Consider the following 22,721-nt stretch of genomic DNA (forward strand, 5'->3'; position numbering starts at 1 on the left):
TTTGTCAATTTATTATTGTCTCTTATATTTTATTGTTTCCTGCTGTCATCAAGAGGACCACATTGGAAATAAGTGTATTTTATACTTTGTGTTGTCCTCAGTGCTATTTATACTGTATCTTTTTATATGTATGAATTTTACCAAATAAATCCATACCATACCAGCAGCTCGGGTGTTTCTGGCAATATTTCCACCTTTTTTTGTACAAGTGCATCTTCCTGTAATGTTCACATGAATCCTGTAGAGTAAAGCAGTGTTTCTTTACCCTCTTTCTGGACTCTTACAGTAATGCTTTTATGGCTGAGGGCTACAGTTGACTTGCTAACTTTAGGACTGCAGTTGTCATGAACAGTTTTGCACTCAAGTTTCCATCAATGAAGAATTTATAACATCAACGAAACTGACTTCATGTTAAAGCTGTTAATGTTATACACTAAGCCCGGACTTTGTATTTAATTAAATGTTTTAATTACAATGTACGTAAAAATTTAAGTTTGATTGCATTACTAAAAAATATTAAGTATATTCTACTAATTTGTACACATAGTCAAAAGTGTTAATAAGTTTAAGTTGAATGGCCTTAAAATTCTAAGTTTTAGTCATGACCACACCTCTCTTTTAATCTGCGCAGAGTTGTGAAGCCGCCATTTTAACTTTCACAGATCAGCAGCGGTTTCGTGAGGTTTGGTAAAATTCAGAGTGAGCTTCAGCCAACGTTTCTTCTCTGAACTTAGTATTTTGGATCCTGACTGTCGGTGGGAATGTTTGTTTTAACTTTAAGAGCAGTGGAAATCGCGTGTTTTACAGTTACAGGTGGTATTTTACCAATTTCACGTCATTTTCATCTGTTGGCTAAGTTGCTTTTGTCACTGTGGAGAGCTCTCTGGATTTGGAATGGGACACTTTTTTTTGAAAACTTTTCGGATAATGTAAGTATACAGCACAACCATATCATAGGTTTAATCATTATTTATTGTACGATTAAGTAGCTAACGTTAGAATTGACGTTCTTCCTCTATTAGCTAAGTGCTCACTAGCTGTTAGCTGCATTGAACACCCGACCGACAGCACAGAAAACGCGCTCTTCCCGCTGCGCAGCACAAGGGAGAAGGAGAGAGACAGGAAGGCGACGGTCCGTTGGTGCGTCACTGTTCACTCAATTTGGTAAGTGCTGTTGCATTTTGAGACGACCATGAACTGAAATGGGCTAGGTTAGTTCATTATTCGATCAAACAAAGCGAAATGGCTTAGTTAATTGGAAGTTTAATTAAATGTTTTAGCCCAAGTTTTTTGTTAAATCTTGGTTATTCCAAAAAGTGCACTCAAACCCCTTTAAGTTTCCTTAGTTGCCAAGGTACCAAACAGACAGTTTTGGAATTAGCACTTGCAACACTCAGATCCAAATATGACCAGTCTTTATTGTGCTTTCAATAATTACATTCAGTTCACTTATTTTCTGAGGCTTTTCATTTTAAATATCTAACCGGTATGATTGTGTCCTGTACTGTCAATCTTTCTCTTGTCAGGATGCAACTTGCAAGGACTTATACAGTCAGACTCCAGTGGGAATCCTCTGCATTGATGAAGAAAGTCCTCAGCTGAACCCGTCCAGAGTAGGACTCATCCTGGAAGGCAGTGTGGTGATGGACGAGCTGCCCAACCTTCCTCAGGCCTTCTGTGTCCTTTTTGGGCTGATATACAGTACGCCCTACACCTGGATTATCCAAAGTACATGAAAAACACTTTTTACTTTGTCCAGCAGGTGATGTTCAACCTGGGTAAAAGTGAGCTGGCACCCAAAATTCAGACTCTGAAAAATCAGCTTGAAGTCTAAGGGGTTTCAAGTAGTTATGCAACTGTTCCAGATGCTACTGTATGCTACTGTTCCAGATACAGTATTCTGCTGTTCCAGATATTAGGTGCTTAGTTTTTAATGTTGCTCTTTTAGATAAGTGTGCTGCCGTTTGTGCGCTGTTTTCACTTTGTCTGATGATGTGGGCAGTGATATCATGGGTTAATGATCCAGTTACTGTCATTTGTTTGGATTTATTTGGACATGTTATTTGGTTAAGTAGGTTTCTGGTGTGTCAGTTCATCACTGTTGCTTACCTTTTCCATCCTCTCTCTCTCTCTGCCCTCCTGTCTCTCTCTCCCTCTCTCTCTGAAAGTAAATATTTCTGTCAGTGAAAATCTTATATAGTATATGCATATTTTCTCAGTCCTGCCATTAAGAAAGATGAACACCATGCTGTCAGTCTTGTGAATCCAGGATTTGATTGTTTTTTTCTGCTCCTTTTTTTTGTAAATGTGCTATCTACAGTAAAATAAAAGAGAAAAAGAATGTACATTTGTTTTCTTTTTTTGTTCATTAAAGTTAATATTGCTATTTATATTGCATTAAACCAACTTGGCATTTAGTGTAATGAACTTAATATGTTACATTTAATGATTATACAAAGCAATTGGTTTAGCAAAAGATTTTAAGTTAAATCAACTTGGTATCTAGTGTGTTGTACTTAAAATAGCAATTCCATTCCCATCAAGCATTTAAGTTTAATTCACTCAAGTTTTGATTATACATTACTTAATTTTTTTAAGGCAACCACTTTCCTCAAATTTTTTAAGTAAACTCAACTTATCCGGGCTTACAGTGTAGTCATGCTGTCTGTTGTTGCCCAAATGAGGATGGGTTCCCTTTTGAGTCTGGTTCCTCTCGAGGTTTCTTCCTCATGTCATCTGAGGGAGTTTTTCCTTGCCACCGTCGCCATAGGCTTCATCATTGGGGATAGATTAGGGATAAAATTAGCTCATGTTTTAAGTCGTTCAAATTCTGTAAAGCTGCTTTGCGACAATGTTTATTGTTAAAAGCGCTATACAAATAAACTTGACTTGACTCTTTCTGCACTGCCGCGGTGGTTGGACTGCATACTACAGTAATTACGGTAGGCTAGCCTGAGGACGTCTTGATGAGAGTTTTTCATGAATGAGTTGAGAGCATGCTAAGTGTGCTAATGAGTAGTATAACGCATAGATTCAGCCTCATTTTACAAGTAAAGAGTTCAGGTTTGTCCATAAGTCAGGTTTGCAGCTCATTAATACACTATTTCAGATGTATAGTGAAAAAATCAACTTTGTCACCTTAGTAGACCTTTCGCTTTGCCCCTTCAGTACTGAAGTATACACTCAACCTTGCACGTAAATGATGCCATGCATCGCCCTTCCAACAGGCAACATGGCAGCCTCCTGGTGGCATTAGAGCAGCGATACAAAAATGCTCATAACTTTCTTATAAATGGTCAAACATGCCTGAAACTTTTCTTATGGGCTCTCAATATTACACACTACCAACCCATGCATAGATTTACTTTGCATTTTCTATTCTTTTAAGCTGGTGTCTCTCATCTGGTTTTGCAGAAACATACAACTGTTTGTCATCAGCATAATGTGCTTACGAATAATATCACCCAGAGGGAACATCCATCCATCCGTTATCTGTAGCCGCTCATCCTGTCCTACAGGGTTGCAGACAAGCTGGAGCTTATCCCAGCTGACTATGGGCGAGAGGCGGGGTACACCCTGGACAAGTTGCCAGGTTATCGCAGGGCAGACACATAGAGACACACAACCATTCACATTTACACCTACAGTCAATTTAGAGTCACCAGTTAACCTAACCTGCATGTCTTTGGATTGTGGGGGAAACCGGAGCACCCGGAGGAAACCCATGCGGACACGGGGAGAACATGCAAACTCCGCGCAGAAAGGCCCTCACCAGCCGCTGAGCTCGAACCCGGACCTTCTTGCTGTGAGGCGACAGTGATAACCACTACACCACCATGCCGCCCAGAGGGAACATATATAAAGAAAAAAGCAGTGGGCCTAAGACAGAACCTTGTGGAACACCGAACTTTACCTCAGTATGTCTAGAAATATCACCATTTACATCAACATACTGATAGCGATCAGTTAAATAAGACCTGAGCCAGGAGAGGGCCATTCCCTTAACTCCCACAACATTTTCTAGTCTATCCAGAAGAATGGAATGATCAATGGTATCAAATGCTGCACTAAGGTCAAGCAACACAAGTAGCGAGACACAGCCCTGATCAGACGCCAACAGTAGGTCGTTTACTACTTTAACCAGAGCTGTCTCTGTGCTATGATGAGGTCTAAATCCTGACTGATACATTTCATGGATGTTATTCCTATGTAAATATGAGCATAACTGCTGTGCCACAGCTTTTTCAAGGATCTTGGAGATAAAGGGGAGGTTTGATGTTGGCCGATAATTGGACAGCTGACAGGGATCAAGGTCAGGTTTTTTAATTAGGGGTTTGATAACTGCAGGTTTAAAGGATTTGGGTACATCGCCGATCGTAAGAGAAGAATTTATTATTTTTAGAAGCGTTTCAATTACTTCAGGTATTATCTGTTTGAATAGACGTGTAGGTAAGGGATCTAGTACGCAAGTTGAAGATTTTGATGCCGAGATTAATGAAAGTAGTTTGATTTCTCTAAGGGGAGTAAAAGATTCTAACTGATGATCTGATACAGTTATATAGTTAACTACAAGGTCACTTACATTGTCTGACCTTAAATTAGTAGTTTGAATTTTTTTGTTGGATATTTTCAATTTTGTCATTAAAAAAATTCATGAAGTCGTTGCTACTACATACTGCAGGTGTGCATGTGTCTATAGTGGACTTATTCCTGGTTAATTTTGCTACAGTATTAAATAGGAATCTAGGATTATTTTTGTTATCTTCTATTAGGGAGGAGAAATATGTTGATCTCGCAGCACTAAGAGCTTTTCTATACTTCATGAAGCTCTCCTTCCACGCTAATTTGAACACTACCAATTTTGTTTCATGCCATTTATATTCTGATTTTCAAGTGGTCTGCTTTAAAGTGCGAGTGTCATATTTATACCAGGGTGCTAATTTTGTGAGGCTCACCCCCAAAACCGCATGTGTCCCACATACATACACAGGGTATAGTGAGTACAGGGATACCCTATTAATGAATATGAACCGTAGCCAGACAGCCGACACGTGTGTAAACAGTAAGCCTGCTGCAGCATCTTATCATTTTGGCTTGTGAACATGCATGTTAATGATATCATAAACATAAAAGGATGGGACACACCCTTTACATATAGTCTACAGTACAGTCTGAGAATGCAGTATGTTATTATGTTGATGCACGAAGTTCCCGCGCCCTGTTAAAATCCAACAGGACTCGCCCAACTTGCTTTTCACTGCATTTGTATCATGAGCCATAAAACCTAAGCTAGGACCTACGATTCAATATAAATTTACACCATAAACTCTTCAGCTCAATCCCACATAATGATTTATTTTGTTTATTTCAGCCTTATTAATTAAATAAAAAAACATCAGGTATATCCCTGTATCTGCAATACCAAAATTCTCATTTTTTTTTGGATGGTGCTTCCCCCCCGCCCCCTTAAATCCGCACCAGACCGTTACAGAAAATTTAAAGTAAATGATTGAAAATTGAGGCGGCACGGTGGTGTAGTGGTTAGCACTGTCGCCTCACAGCAAGAAGGTCCGGGTTCGAGCCCCGGGGCCGGCAAGGGCCTTTCTGTGTGGAGTTTGCATGTTCTCCCCGTGTCCGCGTGGGTTTCCTCCGGGTGCTCCGGTTTCCCCCACAGTCCAAAGACATGCAGGTTAGGTTAACTGGTGACTCTAAATTGACCGTAGGTGTGAGTGTGAATGGTTGTCTGTGTCTATGTGTCAGCCCTGTGATGACCTGGCGACTTGTCCAGGGTGAACCCCGCCTTTCACCCGTAGTCAGCTGGGATAGGATCCAGCTCGCCTGCGACCCTGTAGAAGGATAAAGCGGCTAGAGATAATGAGATGAGATGAGATTGAAAATTGAAAATCAGACAATCAATAAAAGGTTAGAAGAGTAATGATGGACATCACCCCTAGGGGGAGCTGCTAATCTGCAGAATCAAAGTAACAATGTGTGGAACAGTGAGACAACAGGAGAGACTATTGCCCCTTTCCAATACTGTTTTAAACGTGTCCTTGTCTTTTACCCCTCCCCTTTTTTTAAGTGGACACATGAGTCACGCACCACAGGCTTCTCATTTCTCAAGTCGAGATCTCTGTTGACTTGTTCACTCCTCCAAGGGGTCATGGAACAAAAAGCACTTGAAATTATACTCATAGAACAGCCCTTAAGAGCACATCTGGATTACCCCATTTGGATGAGGGAGTTAGAATTACTGGGAGAAGTGCACTTGGTTTGAAAGTTACTGGGCGAAATGCACTTGGTTTTTGAAAGATATTGGAAGAAGTGCACTTGATTTGAAAGTTACTGGGAGAAGTGCACTTGGTTTGAGAGTTACTGGGAAAAGTACACTTGGTTTGAGAGTTACTGGGAGAAGTGTACTTGGTTTGAGAGCTACTGGGAGAAGTGCACTTGGTTCGAGAGTTACTGGGAAAAGTGACTTGGTTTGAGAGCTACTGGGAGAAGTGCACTTGGTTTGAGAGTTACTGGGAGAAGTGTACTTGGTTCGAGAGTTACTGGGAGAAGTGACTTGGTTTGAGAGCTACTGGGAGAAGTGCACTTGGTTTGAGAGTTACTGGGAAAAGTACACTTGGTTTGAGAGTTACTGGGAGAAGTGTACTTGGTTCGAGAGTTACTGGGAAAAGTGACTTGGTTTGAGAGCTACTGGGAAAAGTACACTTGGTTTGAGAGTTACTGGGAGAAGTGTAGGGGAGAGCGGGGTAAGATGAGCCAGAGGGTAAGATGAGCCACCCCCTGTTTCTAAGAAACAGTAAACAAATGTGACCATGTGACCACATTCAAGGGGGGGGGGGGGGACCATTTACTTACACTTGTGGAGAGGAGCACCACATGTCAAACTAGGTGAGGGAGATATTTATAAAAATGTGTTTTTGTGCTTTCTAAGTCAATTCCATGTTTGTCCACAGTGAAGATGATTTAGAGAAGACAAAAGTAGAATAATATTTAGACACATTAGGGTTAAGTTAGTGGCTTTCTAAGCTATGATATGAATGCTAATAAAAATAATTTTGATTAGCCTAATCCCCTTTATTAGCATTTTTCTACAAAATGGTGGCCACGGGGTAAGACGAGCCATTAGATGTGGGGCAAGTTGAGCCACTGGCTCAACTTACCCCATTGGTGGCTGAGCTTACCCAATATGGATGACACTTAAGTTTTCACATTTACTGGTCATATATGACAACAACATTATATATATATATATATATATATATATATATATATATATATATATATATATATATATATGACATCAGATGAGGAAGACCAGTTGTTAGATGTGGGGGATTATGTTGTGGCAAAATTCACGGGGAAGAAGAAAGTGCATTTCTTCATTGGCCAGATAATCAAATTGGATGTCTTCGAAATAGAGGCAAGATTTGTCAAAAGAAGCCGGTCATGCCATGGCTCTGCAAGAAAGCCGACCTTTGTCTTCAAAGAGAAAGATAAGGCTGTCCTGTCAAGACAGGATATTGTGAAAAAATTGCCCCACCCCTTTACTGTTGGGGGGACAGCACGGAGGGAGAGGCAAATGGTGTTCCCTTGCAATTTGAACGCTTGGAACATTGAATAATGATGAAATGATTGATGGAATGATTGCTGCATGTTTTAGCAATGTTTTAACCTACTGAAAGAAATAAGATTTTTTGGCACTGCTCTACTGTTTTAGTAATTTCTATAATATAGTATATCTCTCATTCCCTCTCTAACCATCCCTCTTTCTATCTATCTATGCATATCTCTCTCTCTCTCTCTCTCTCTCTATCCATCTATGTATCCCTCCCTATCCCATCTCGTTCTATCACCTCTCTCTTCATCTCCCCTTCTCTATGCAACGGCCCTATCCCCCACTTGATTGACTTGACTTGATTCACTGATTGCATTTCTAATAATAAAAGTTGTTTACTTTGTTAACCTAACATGTTTTGTGTTGGCTCAATTTACCCCACACAGTGGCTCATCTTACCCCGCGCATGGGGTAAGTTGAGCCACTTGACATTTTTTTTTCAAGAGGTAATATCACTCTAACCATAAGAGCTTATCAATTATTTTTTGCTCAGATAGTAACAGTACACTTTGAAATTTGGTATGGTGTGTAGACTGGAAGCAAAAATGGCTTTAACATGTAGTTATGATGAAAAATGTAAAAAGTGGCTCATCTTACCCCGCTCTCCCCTACTTGGTTCGAGAGTTACTGGGAAAAGTACACTTGGTTTGAGAGTTACTGGGAGAAGTGCACTTGGTTTGAAAGTTACTGGGCAAAATGCACTTGGTTTTTGAAAGATATTGGAAGAAGTGCACTTGGTTTGAGAGTTACTGGGAAAAGTACACTTGGTTTGAGAGTTACTGGGAGAAGTGTACTTGGTTCGAGAGTTACTGGGAAAAGTACACTTGGTTTGAGAGTTACTGGGAGAAGTGTACTTGGTTCGAGAGTTACTGGGAAAAGTACACTTGGTTTGAGAGTTACTGGGAGAAGTGCACTTGGTTTGAAAGTTACTGGGCAAAATGCATTTGGTTTTTGAAAGATATTGGAAGAAGTGCACTTGGTTCGAGAGTTACTGGGAGAAGTGTACTTGGTTCGAGAGTTACTGGGAAAAGTACACTTGGTTTGAGAGTTACTGGGAGAAGTGTACTTGGTTCGAGAGTTACTGGGAAAAGTACACTTGGTTTGAGAGTTACTGGGAGAAGTGCACTTGGTTTGAAAGTTACTGGGAAAAGTACACTTGGTTTGAGAGTTACTGGGAGAAGTGCACTTGGTTTGAAAGTTACTGGGCGAAATGCACTTGGTTTTTGAAAGATATTGGAAGAAGTGCACTTGGTTCGAGAGTTACTGGGAGAAGTGTACTTGGTTCGAGAGTTACTGGGAAAAGTACACTTGGTTTGAGAGTTACTGGGAGAAGTGTACTTGGTTTGAGAGTTACTGGGAGAAGTGTACTTGGTTTGAGAGTTACTGGGAGAAGTGTACTTGGTTCGAGAGTTACTGGGAAAAGTGACTTGGTTTGTGAGCTACTGGGAGAAGTGCACTTGGTTCTGAAAGATATTGGAAGAAGTGCACTTCGGTTTAAAATCAATAGAAGAAATGCACTTGGTTTGAGAGTTATTTGAATGGGTCCTGCAGCTGTTTCAGTTCTAAATAATTTCCATCAGTGATCAATGAGACGTTCCTGTCTTGAACGAAGTGCACTCCAGATGCGCACTCTGTCTGACATTAAGGGGCTTTTTGGAAAAATGCAACTTCAAAGTGAACTTGAGGAAATTCAAACATGATGAGCAAAACGCCGTATGACACTCAGAGCACTTTGGGTTCAGTTTAACAAGGCGGAAATTAGAAAAATGCAAAGACGAGGGCTGAAGGAAAGAAAGAAAGAAAGAAAGAAAGAAAGAAAGAAAGAGGAAAATCTACACTGTAAACTGAATTGATGTTTGTTAATGTTAATGTTAGTTAATGACAATGTTTCACCCTCAAAAACACTTTTACAGAAATACTGTAAACCCTTGTGAAAACGGGAACGCTGACTTGAAGCACATTGAAAATACAGAAAGACTGAGAGACTGCAGTTGTTTTATTCAGTAAATTTGTTTGAAATTAATTTCTCATCCTCATGTTCCTTCTTTACCTCCTCAGTGAGAGGAGACGGGGAAAGAAAATGGGAAAGAAAATAAAGACGTGAAGGGAATGCGAAGATGTTTCACTGCTCACTGTTCTGTCCATGTCCTCGTCTCACACACATTAATAGGGATAACTTTATTGTTAAACATTTATTAGTTCATATGTTTAAAATCGTTATTTTTCTGTAAAGCTGCTTTGCACCAATGCCTGTTGTTAAAAGCATGATACAAATAAACCGACTTGACTTTAAACGCTGCTGTAATGTCCACATGTGGATGCTCTGATGACTCACTGTGATCTGTGTAAATAAAATAAATGAAGATCTGATCCTGTTCTGAAATTTACACCGAATAAAGCAGATCATTAGCAGATCATCGGTGGAATCTCCACCAACAGACTTTCTGTTAGATATTAATAAAATGAAAGCCATGTGTCCTTCAGGCTTCATGAAGATCAGATTGGGTCACACAGATGAAGAGCTGGACACAGAACGAGAGCACAAATGGAGAATATCAGAGAGAGAGAGAGAGAGAGAGAGCTAAGCCTTGTCTATAAGAGTAAATAAAAATGTTTAATGATGATAAAACACAGATCTACACATTAGTGATTTATTGAGTGAACTCGAGGCTGAGAGGCTGTAAATTCCTGTACACTCTTCTCCATGTCATGTTCTTGTGATCTCCCAGGACCCTTGAGACTGGACGACTTCACCTCGCTCCTGACAGCTCTGTTCCTGCTCACCATCTGACCTCTGTAACTGATCTCAGGTTCTCCCACACCATCCCGCTGTTCCGCTCCCGTCACCATCTTCCTGGAGCTGCTGCTCACCTGTAAAGCCAAAAACAGACCTCCACCTATCTTAAAGTTCTCATCACCCCGACTCTGCACCACATCCCCTCTGAGTGTTCAGCACTGATCGATGGGATCCACCATCTCTCAGGGGAAAAGGAAGACCTGCATCAAGACTCTTCTCTGTCCTGCAAGAATTTCCTCTGGCTGGAGATCAGCCGAGACACTGATGAAGAGTAAAAGCACATCTCTTCACTTGACCACTAATTAAGAAAAAAAAATTGAGTTGTGTGTTTTTTCAACAGTGCTCTCAGACTCTGATGTGTGTGTGTGTGTGTGTGTGTGTGTGTGTGTGTGTGTGTGTGTGTGTACAATAATGAGGATGTTTCTAATGGAGATATAAAACACTTCTGTAAGTCACTCTGTATAACGAAGGTTTGTGAAAGTTTTAAGTTCATTGTCCTGTGCAGCTGTGCATCAAAATGCCGTTGTGAGGCTTGGGTGCTCTACAGTAAATGTAAAAGTATTTAATAAAGAAAATACACATGCTATATTTCTGTGTTTTAATGTGTGTTTTTTGTTATAATGTTGGAGCTGTTCATGTCCCAGTGAGTTTCGAGTCAGGCTCGGCCCTGACGCTGGGATGTGATGATGAGTAAATTCACTCCAGTGTTTCCTTCACTGCTGCTTCCTGCGTAGTGCACTCAGGTTACTGTCTGTGTGGAGTTGCACATGTTCTCCCTGTGTCTGTCTGGGTTTCTTCCGGGTTCTCTGGTTTCTCTGAGCGAAGAAGGAGGTTTCATTTTGTTGTTTCTTTTCCTCTGTCTTCTTCTCTCAGGTCTGAGCTTTAGTTTGAATTTAACAAATTCAGAATTCAAAAATTATAATAATCTATTGAAAACAGGAAGGCTTTTAAAGTGAATCTCTCTGAAAGCTCCAGAGAAGTGTATATGTGGTGTTTTTCCAAGTCGTGTGTGTAGACGTGTGATTTTGGAGTGTGAGATCTGGATTTAATAAAACACACACCACTTCAGGACAACCTACAGCAACGCAGCACACACTCCGGCCTCGTCCTTTATCACACCTCCACATTTCCATCCTCCAATCAGAAATGAGTCCAGAGACTTATCTTGTTTACTTTGAGCTGGGTGTGTCCTTGAACGTGTCCAATCAGTGATAGTGGTGGGCGGAGCCTGTGAGGGCCAAGCTGGTCTTTATAAATGTGCTGGAAACCAGAAGGTGGTTAAAACTGAAGCTGACTGAAGGATCAACAACAGGATTTTGATCTTTAGGCAGTAAATACACAGGTACTGTATTTTTATTATTTACTGAATTTTTTGAAAATTCACAAAGAAACTTAGAAATGTTTAAATTAAACATTTTCTTTATGTTTATGTTGTAGAGAGAAACGGTGAGTGGTGGATCAGGACCAGAGGAAAACAGAGATCAGAGACAGAAGACCATCTGCCATGAGAGAGGAGGACAGTTGTGGAGATTTCCCCAAAGGTGGAGTGATTCCCCGGGAAGAGGACGAGGAGCACCGCAATAATAAATGTCCTGTTGTTGTGACCCGAAAACGGCTGACGAGCCCTAAGAAGGAGCTCAGCACTGATCTGCTTGCTGAAGATAAAACCATCGCACCATCCATCCCTAAACGTCCCAAAAAGAATTTGCCATCTCCTTCTTCATCCTCATCCTCAACCTCACTGGTGCCGTTGGTGAGCTCGGTGTCTCCACTTCCTGCTCAGCAGTTTGAGGATCTTCATTCTCAGAGAGTCATCGCTAATGTGAGGGAACGTCAGCGCACACAGTCTCTGAATGACGCCTTCGCCTCGCTCAGGAAAATCATTCCCACACTGCCGTCCGACAAACTGAGCAAAATTCAGATTCTCAAACTCGCCTCACGCTACATCGACTTCCTCTACCAGGTGCTGCAGAGCGACGACGGACAGATGGACACCAAGATGGCGAGCTGTAACTATCTGGCACATGAGAGACTGAGCTATGCCTTCTCCGTGTGGAGGATGGAGGGAGCCTGGTCCATGTCAGCCACTCACTAACTCCAACACCTCCTCTGATCATATTAACTCTGTGCAACCAGAGACACTCAGCTGGGTTTCATAGTTTTAATTAATGCTACACATGTTAAGCTCACCCTTTTACCATGACCACACCCCTCATCCTGACCATGCCCCTTCACACTATTGACACAAGTCAGGTGTCCAAAAGTCTTTCTTCATCTAATTTTCATAATTCAGTGTTCTTCTGACTCTCTGGCCCACTTCCTGGTTCTGCTCTCCGACCAATCACAAATGAGGTTATTGTGAATGTGTTTATTATGAGCTCATTAGCGATGCCACCGCTAATCTGAAGGCTGTCCTTCTTAGAAACATCAGCACTCCTGACCTTTGACCCTGAATCTGATTCTCTCTCTGAAACAAGGTGCATTGTGGGTATTCTGTAGATTACATCACAGGGACAACAACCACTGTGAAGACACAACAACAAAACTCACACAGCACTACAGGTGAGTCAGGTGTGTGTGTGTGTGTGTGTGTGTGTGTGTGTGTGTGTGTGTGTGTGTGTGTGTGAAAGAGAGCAGTAGGTTTGGATGTATTTATATGTTATTTAAGATATTGTAGATAATTTTATAAACATCACACTGCAGAAATATACAGTGATTATTCATCCATTTATTAGAATAACAGAGAAATGTAGAGATATGAACACAGTATTAATATTATTTAATAATAATAATAATAATAATAACAGGCAGCAAAGTGGTGTAGTGGTTAGCACTGTCGCCTCACAGCAAGAAGGTCCGGGTTCGAGCCCCGTGGCCGGCGAGGGCCTTTCTGTGTGGAGTTTGCATGTTCTCCCCGTGTCCGCGTGGGTTTCCTCCGGGTGCTCCGGTTTCCCCCACAGTCCAAAGACATGCAGGTTAGGTTAACTGGTGACTCTAAATTGAGCGTAGGTGTGAATGTGAGTGTGAATGGTTGTCTGTGTCTATGTGTCAGCCCTGTGATGACCTGGCGACTTGTCCAGGGTGAACCCCGCCTTTCGCCCGTAGTCAGCTGGGATAGGATCCAGCTCGCCTGCGACCCTGTAGAACAGGATAAAGCGGCTACAGATAATGAGATGGATAGATGGATAATGGAGTGTTATAAACACTCCATTTACATTATAATTAGATCACTTATGAAATATTAGAAAAAAAATTATTATTATTATGACCTTAAAACAATTAAATATTTTATCAGCATTGCATAAAAAACTTGGACGATTTAGTTATTTATTTATTGACAGACATAAAAGTTGTGAGAATTCAAGTTTACAGAGGACATTAATCACAGCAACTGGATCAGTTTCTGAATTTCATGATGAATCCTGTTCAAATTAATTATCATCTCACAACAAACTTCACATTTCAGACTTTCTACAAAAATGTAAATTTTTCTAAATATACAGAAAAATAATACATATATGAATAATTAATGCAACAGAATGATAAATAAACATGGACGAGAGTTGTGTAGCACCTGTGAATTAACCTGCAGAAATAACAAATAATAATATTTCATTATAATTTTTAGCCTCAGTGCAGTTTTACTGTTTATTTTTTATTTAATTAAACATTTTGAATTTCTGACATTAACAGACATTTACTAGACAATAACACAAAGAGAATAAAGTTATTTGTGCAAAAACTAACTTTACTGATTTATCATACTTTTTGTTTAATGTCTGTGGTGAACTTTTACAGCGCTGCACTGAGATTATTGACTGTGGAGTAAAAATTATAATTTAATTACTTCATACAGAGAGATAAATAAACCTTCTGTGGATTTACTGAGTAAAATTCATAAACATTATTATTATTATTATTATTATTATTATTATTATTGTTGTTGTTGTTGTTGAGTTAATAATGAAATTGTACATTCATTAATTTTACGATGTGGACATATTTGTGTGCATTTCAATCTATTTTTATTTGCACAAAAAGAGGAAAAAGGACTTAACATATAATTTATTGATTATTTTCATGATGAGTGAAATAGCTTTTTGTTTAAATGATTATAATAAATATAAATAAAATATAATTATTGTTTTAAATGTTTAATAAATAATTTCATTTGTTGGTTAAAGAGACAATACAAATATAAAATATAACTGAATACATTTTTCTGTAACTCCAAATCAGAAAAAGTTTTGGATGATATGGAAAATGCAGATAAAAAAAAGAAAATAGTGATTTCTAAATTTACATTACAGGAGTTTATCAGACGCTCTTATCCAGATTGATGTACAACATACCCAGAGCAGCCGGAGGAGCTGTTGGGGGTTCAGTGTCTTGCTCAAGGGTACTTCAGCCATTCCTGCTGGTCCAGGGAATCAAACCAGTGACCTTTTGGTATCAAAGCTGCTTCTCTAACCATTAGGCTCCCCATGTATTTTGATTTGTGCTTCACTGCAGACAGAATGAACCCAATATATTTCATGTTTTGTTGGTAAACTTCATTTCATTTGTTAATATACATCCATTCCTGAGCTTCAGACCTGCAACACATTCCAAAAAAAGTTGGGACGGGGAAATTTAAGGTGAGGAATGAGGTACAACAATTAAATAATGATGTGATTTGAAACATGTGACGTTCACATCCATCCATTATCCATAATGGTTTATCCTGTGCAGGGTCACGGGCTGGATCCTATCCCAGCTGACCATGGGTGAGAGGCGGGTTCACCCTGGACAAGTCGCCAGGTCATCACAGGGCTGACACATAGACACAGACAACCATTCACACTCACATTCACACCTACGCTCAATTTAGAGTCACCAGTTAACCTAACCTGCATGTCTTTGGACTGTGGGGGAAACCGGAGCACCCGGAGGAAACCCACGCGGACACGGGGAGAACATGCAAACTCCACACAGAAAGGCCCTCGCCGGCCACGGGGCTCGAACCCGGACCTTCTTGCTGTGAGGCAACAGCGCTAACCACTACACCACCGTGCCGCTCTGATGTCAAAAGGTGACTGTAATCATGATTTGGTACAAAATCAGTATCCAGGAAAGGCCGAGTGTTTGAGGAGTAAAGACGAGCTGAGGATCTCCAGTTTGTCAACAAATGCATGAGAAAATTATTGAAATGTTTAAAAACAATGTTCCTCAAAGAAAGATGGGAAGGGATTTGGATATTTCACCCTCTACAGTGCATAATATCATTAAACCATTCAAGGAATCTGGAGGAATTTCGGTGTGTAAAGGGCTCAAGCCTAATCTGAACCCCCGTGATCGCCGATCCCTCAGATGGCATCAAGAACCGTCATTCATCTACAGCTGATAGAACCACATGGGCTCGGGATCACTCTGGAAAACCTTTATCAAGCTACAATACGGAGTTACATCCACAAACACCAGTTACAACTTTACTGTGCAAAATGGAAGCCTTATGTTAAATGTGTCCAGAAGCGCCGTCGACTTCTCTGGGCTCAGAGGCATCTGGGATGGACCATCCTGAATGTTACCAGCAACAAGTCCAAAAGCCAGGGTGTGTCATGGTATGGTGTTGGGTCAGTGCCCTTGGCAAAGGTAACTTACACTTCTGTGATGGAGCATTAATGCAGAAAAGTCCACTGAGATTTTGGAGCAACATCTGCTGCCTTCAAGACGACGTCTTTTCCAGGGAGATTTTAACAAGACGATGCAAAACCACATTCTGCTCACATTACAAAGGCGTGGCTGTGGAAGAAGAGGGCGTGTCCCCTCTGTCCCCAGCAGAGAATGTGTGGAGAATTTAGAAATGAACAATATGACAGCGACGACCCTGAACTGTTACACACCTTAAGACCTGTTTACAGGAAGAACGGGACAAAAATAACACCTGAAACACTTCATCACTTGGAGTCTTCAGTCCATAAACAGCTTTTAAGTGTCGGGAGAAGGAACGGGAACATTATAAAGTGGGGAATGACTTACTGTAACTACTTTTTTTGAAATGTGTTGCAAGAATCCAAACTTTAAGAAGTGTTTATTTTGAAAAAAAAAACAATAATAAAATTCATGAGGTAAAACATCAAATAACGTGCTGTTGTCTTAATTTGAGTGCAATACAGAAGAAAGATTATTTACAAATTGTTTTCAAGTTTAATTTCAGTTTCAAAATACAGTCACAACTTTTTCTGATTTGAGGTTGTAGTTAAAATAAACCTAATTATCACAAGAAAATAAAACAGCTCATTTAACACTGAAGCAGACACACACACATGCACGCACGCACGCACGCACACACACACACACACACACACAGTGGTATAATCAAAGCCTGCGGGCGCAGACATGCAGGAACCTAATGATTGGAAACAGTTGTGGGGCGTAAAGAGGTGTGTGTGTGTGTGTGTGTGTGTGTGTGTGTGTGTGTGTGTGTGTGTGTGTGTGTGTGTGTGTGTGTGAGAGAGAGAGAGAGAGAGAGAGAGAGAAGAAAAAGCAATCTATTGCTTTATGTCTCATTTTAAAAGTCTCCAATACTTTTAAGTTTCACGTCTGTCTCTCTCTCTCTTTGTGTGTGTCTGTGTGTGTGTGTGTGTGTGTGTGTGTGTGTGTGTGTGTGTGTGTGTGTGTGTGGTACAGCAGGGGAAATATAGGTCTCTGAAACCCAGTTGTTAATCATAATATGTATAATTTATATAATTAATCCAAATATTCTGATTCACTCCAACGCTGGGATGACACCACCATTTAATCAGTCTTCAATCAGAATTACATCAGTCAGTAAATTCTTTTCTATTTCTCCTCTAACATATTTCTAATCACGCAAACACGTGGTTCAGCAACTTTGCTTGTGTTTGACAAGTGGTGTAAATGTAGAGGGTTAGCAGAAGCAGCTGAACACTCAGCTGACCCACCGCAATTGTTTTGAAAGTAATGTTGGCATGCTGGGGGTATTCAGATCTCTGATGTGGAGTGTGTTACCCGTGACACGAGACACCAACACTCAGTTGTGTTAAAAGTCATGTCACTGGATGAGGAACAAAAGCAAGCTGAGTAAAAACACAAAGTGGCAAGGCTTCATGCCAACATAATTTGGTGCAGGGTAAACAACTAAAGCTGGAATAGGGAGAGATATTAATGGCAAAATAGCAGTATCTATGTAGAAATTGGGCAAAGGAAAATGGAATACAGGGTCAAAGTGTGTGATCTAAGACACTATAGCATGTGTATTAGGACAGAGTGTGTGATCTGAGACACTATAGCGTGTGTATTAGGACAGAGTGTGTGATCTGAGACACTATAGCGTGTGTATTAGGACAGAGTGTGTGATCTGAGACACTATAGCGTGTGTATTAGGACAGAGTGTGTGATCTGAGACACTATAGCGTGTGTATTAGGACAGAGTGTGTGATCTGAGACACTATAGCGTGTGTATTAGGACAGAGTGTGTGATCTGAGACACTATAGCGTGTGTATTAGGTCAGAGTGTGTGATCTGAGACACTATAGCGTGTGTATTAGGACAGAGTGTGTGATCTGAGACACTACAGTGTGTGTATGAGGACAGAGTGTGTGATCTGAGACACTATAGCGTGTGTATTAGGACAGAGTGTGTGATCTGAGACACTATAGCGTGTGTATTAGGACAGAGTGTGTGATCTGAGACACTACAGTGTGTGTATGAGGACAGAGTGTGTGATCTGAGACACTATAGCGTGTGTATTAGGACAGAGTGTGTGATCTGAGACACTATAGCGTGTGTATTAGGTCAGAGTGTGTGATCTGAGACACTACAGTGTGTGTATTAGGACAGAGTGTGTGATCTGAGACACTATAGCGTGTGTATTAGGTCAGAGTGTGTGATCTGAGACACTATAGCGTGTGTATTAGGTCAGAGTGTGTGATCTGAGACACTACAGTGTGTGTATTAGGACAGTGTGTGTGATCTGAGACACTATAGCGTGTGTATTAGGTCAGAGTGTGTGATCTGAGACACTACAGTGTGTGTATTAGGTCAGAGTGTGTGATCTGAGACACTACAGTGTGTGTATTAGGACAGAGTGTGTGATCTGAGACACTATAGCGTGTGTATTAGGTCAGAGTGTGTGATCTGAGACACTACAGTGTGTGTATTAGGACAGAGTGTGTGATCTGAGACACTACAGTGTGTGTATTAGGACAGAGTGTGTGATCTGAGACACTATAGCGTGTGTATTAGGACAGAGTGTGTGATCTAAGACACTATAGCGTGTGTATTAGGACAGAGTGTGTGATCTGAGACACTATAGCGTGTGTATTAGGTCAGAGTGTGTGATCTGAGACACTATAGCGTGTGTATTAGGACAGAGTGTGTGATCTGAGACACTATAGCGTGTGTATTAGGACAGAGTGTGTGATCTGAGACACTATAGCGTGTGTATTAGGTCAGAGTGTGTGATCTGAGACACTATAGCGTGTGTATTAGGTCAGAGTGTGTGATCTGAGACACTATAGCGTGTGTATTAGGTCAGAGTGTGTGATCTGAGACACTACAGTGTGTGTATTAGGACAGAGTGTGTGATCTGAGACACTACAGTGTGTGTATTAGGACAGAGTGTGTGATCTGAGACACTATAGCATGTGTATTAGGACAGAGTGTGTGATCTAAGACACTATAGCGTGTGTATTAGGACAGAGTGTGTGATCTGAGACACTATAGCGTGTGTATTAGGACAGAGTGTGTGATCTAAGACACTATAGCGTGTGTATTAGGACAGAGTGTGTGATCTGAGACACTACAGTGTGTGTATTAGGACAGTGTGTGTGATCTGAGACACTACAGTGTGTGTATTAGGACAGAGTGTGTGATCTGAGACACTATAGCGTGTGTATTAGGTCAGAGTGTGTGATCTGAGACACTATAGCGTGTGTATTAGGTCAGAGTGTGTGATCTGAGACACTATAGCGTGTGTATTAGGTCAGAGTGTGTGATCTGAGACACTACAGTGTGTGTATTAGGACAGTGTGTGTGATCTGAGACACTATAGCGTGTGTATTAGGACAGAGTGTGTGATCTGAGACACTATAGCGTGTGTATTAGGACAGAGTGTGTGATCTGAGACATTACAGTGTGTGTATTAGGTCAGAGTGTGTGATCTGAGACACTATAGCGTGTGTATTAGGTCAGAGTGTGTGATCTGAGACACTATAGCGTGTGTATTAGGACAGAGTGTGTGATCTGAGACACTACAGTGTGTGTATTAGGTCAGAGTGTGTGATCTGAGACACTACAGTGTGTGTATTAGGTCAGTGTGTGTGATCTGAGACACTATAGCGTGTGTATTAGGTCAGAGTGTGTGATCTGAGACACTACAGTGTGTGTATTAGGTCAGAGTGTGTGATCTGAGACACTACAGTGTGTGTATTAGGTCAGAGTGTGTGATCTGAGACACTATAGTGTGTGTATTAGGTCAGAGTGTGTGATCTGAGACACTATAGCGTGTGTATTAGGTCAGAGTGTGTGATCTGAGACACTACAGTGTGTGTATTAGGTCAGAGTGTGTGATCTGAGACACTATAGCGTGTGTATTAGGACAGAGTGTGTGATCTGAGACACTATAGCGTGTGTATTAGGACAGAGTGTGTGATCTGAGACACTATAGCGTGTGTATTAGGACAGAGTGTGTGATCTGAGACACTATAGCGTGTGTATTAGGACAGAGTGTGTGATCTGAGACACTATAGCGTGTGTATTAGGACAGAGTGTGTGATCTGAGACACTTTAGCGTGTGTATTAAGACAGAGTGTGTGATCTGAGACACTATAGCGTGTGTATTAGGACAGAGTGTGTGATCTGAGACACTATAGCGTGTGTATTAGGACAGAGTGTGTGATCTGAGACACTACAGCGTGTGTATTAGGTCAGAGTGTGTGATCTGAGACACTTTAGCGTGTGTGTTAGGACAGAGTGTGTGATCTGAGACACTACAGCGTGTGTATTAGGTCAGAATGTGTGATCTGAGACACTATAGCGTGTGTATTAGGACAGAGTGTGTGATCTGAGACACTATAGCGTGTGTATTAGGTCAGAGTGTGTGATCTGAGACACTTTAGCGTGTGTGTTAGGACAGAGTGTGTGATCTGAGACACTACAGTGTGTGTATTAGGTCAGTGTGTGTGATCTGAGACACTTTAGCGTGTGTATTAGGTCAGAGTGTGTGATCTGAGACACTACAGTGTGTGTATTAGGTCAGAGTGTGTAATCTGAGACACTATAGCGTGTGTATTAGGACAGAGTGTGTGATCTGAGACACTACAGTGTGTGTATTAGGTCAGAGTGTGTGATCTGAGACACTACAGTGTGTGTATTAGGACAGAGTGTGTGATCTGAGACACTATAGCGTGTGTATTAGGACAGAGTGTGTGATCTGAGACACTATAGCGTGTGTATTAGGACAGAGTGTGTGATCTGAGACACTACAGTGTGTGTATTAGGACAGAGTGTGTGATCTGAGACACTACAGCGTGTGTATTAGGTCAGTGTGTGTGATCTGAGACACTACAGTGTGTGTATTAGGACAGAGTGTGTGATCTGAGACACTATAGCATGTGTATTAGGTCAGAGTGTGTGATCTGAGACACTACAGTGTGTGTATTAGGTCAGAGTGTGTGATCTGAGACACTACAGTGTGTGTATTAGGACAGAGTGTGTAATCTGAGACACTACAGTGTGTGTATTAGGTCAGAGTGTGTAATCTGAGACACTATAGCGTGTGTATTAGGTCAGAGTGTGTGATCTGAGACAGTATAGCGTGTGTATTAGGACAGAGTGTGTGATCTGAGACACTATAGCGTGTGTATTAGGTCAGAGTGTGTGATCTGAGACACTATAGCGTGTGTATTAGGTCAGAGTGTGTAATCTGAGACACTACAGTGTGTGTATTAGGTCAGAGTGTGTGATCTGAGACACTACAGTGTGTGTATTAGGACAGAGTGTGTGATCTGAGACACTACAGCGTGTGTATTAGGACAGAGTGTGTGATCTGAGACACTACAGTGTGTGTATTAGGTCAGAGTGTGTGATCTGAGACACTACAGTGTGTGTATTAGGACAGAGTGTGTAATCTGAGACACTACAGTGTGTGTATTAGGACAGAGTGTGTAATCTGAGACACTATAGCGTGTGTATTAGGTCAGAGTGTGTGATCTGAGACAGTATAGCGTGTGTATTAGGACAGAGTGTGTGATCTGAGACACTATAGCGTGTGTATTAGGTCAGAGTGTGTGATCTGAGACACTATAGCGTGTGTATTAGGTCAGAGTGTGTGACCTGAGACACTACAGCGTGTGTATTAGGACAGAGTGTGTGATCTGAGACACTACAGTGTGTGTATTAGGACAGAGTGTGTGATCTGAGACACTATAGCGTGTGTATTAGGACAGAGTATGTGATCTGAGACACTACAGCGTGTGTATTAGGTCAGAGTGTGTGATCTGAGACACTACAGTGTGTGTATTAGGACAGAGTGTGTGATCTGAGACACTACAGCGTGTGTATTAGGTCAGAGTGTGTGATCTGAGACACTACAGTGTGTGTATTAGGACAGAGTGTGTGATCTGAGACACTACAGCGTGTGTATTAGGACAGAGTGTGTGATCTGAGACACTATAGTGTGTGTATTAGGTCAGAGTGTGTGATCTGAGACACTACAGTGTGTGTATTAGGTCAGAGTGTGTGATCTGAGACACTATAGCGTGTGTATTAGGTCAGAGTGTGTGATCTGAGACACTACAGTGTGTGTATTAGGTCAGAGTGTGTGATCTGAGACACTACAGTGTGTGTATTAGGTCAGAGTGTGTGATCTGAGACACTACAGTGTGTGTATTAGGTCAGAGTGTGTGATCTGAGACACTACAGTGTGTGTATTAGGACAGAGTGTGTGATCTGAGACACTATAGCGTGTGTATTAGGACAGAGTGTGTGATCTGAGACACTATAGCGTGTGTATTAGGTCAGAGTGTGTGATCTGAGACACTACAGTGTGTGTATTAGGTCAGAGTGTGTAATCTGAGACACTACAGTGTGTGTATTAGGTCAGAGTGTGTGATCTGAGACACTACAGTGTGTGTATTAGGTCAGAGTGTGTGATCTGAGACACTACAGTGTGTGTATTAGGACAGAGTGTGTGATCTGAGACACTATAGCGTGTGTATTAGGTCAGAGTGTGTGTTCTGAGACACTACAGCGTGTGTTTTAGGACAGAGTGTGTGATCTGAGACACTACATCGT

General features: G+C 41.2%; 1 protein-coding gene across 3 annotated transcripts in view; it reads left to right on the forward strand.

Annotated features, from left to right (window-relative positions):
- The first annotated feature begins 11,684 nt into the window (after positions 1 to 11,684).
- Positions 11,685 to 22,721, forward strand: part of twist3 — a 48,406-nt gene continuing 37,369 nt past the window's right edge. Inside the window, exons 1-4 of one of the 3 annotated variants that reach the window (XM_060937067.1) lie at positions 11,685 to 11,766; positions 11,862 to 12,986; positions 14,735 to 15,061; positions 15,156 to 15,295. In XM_060937067.1, the coding sequence (XP_060793050.1) occupies positions 11,929 to 12,519 (591 nt within the window). In that variant the 5' untranslated portion in view covers positions 11,685 to 11,766; positions 11,862 to 11,928 and the 3' untranslated portion in view covers positions 12,520 to 12,986; positions 14,735 to 15,061; positions 15,156 to 15,295. Of the gene's footprint in view, positions 11,767 to 11,861; positions 12,987 to 14,734; positions 15,296 to 22,721 lie in introns of those variants that run through there. The other 2 variants (XM_060937066.1, XM_060937068.1) reach the window with 2 other exon arrangements.

This window comes from Neoarius graeffei, chromosome 13 (genome assembly GCF_027579695.1).
Source record: "Neoarius graeffei isolate fNeoGra1 chromosome 13, fNeoGra1.pri, whole genome shotgun sequence".
Classification (NCBI taxonomy): Eukaryota; Metazoa; Chordata; class Actinopteri; order Siluriformes; family Ariidae; genus Neoarius; species Neoarius graeffei.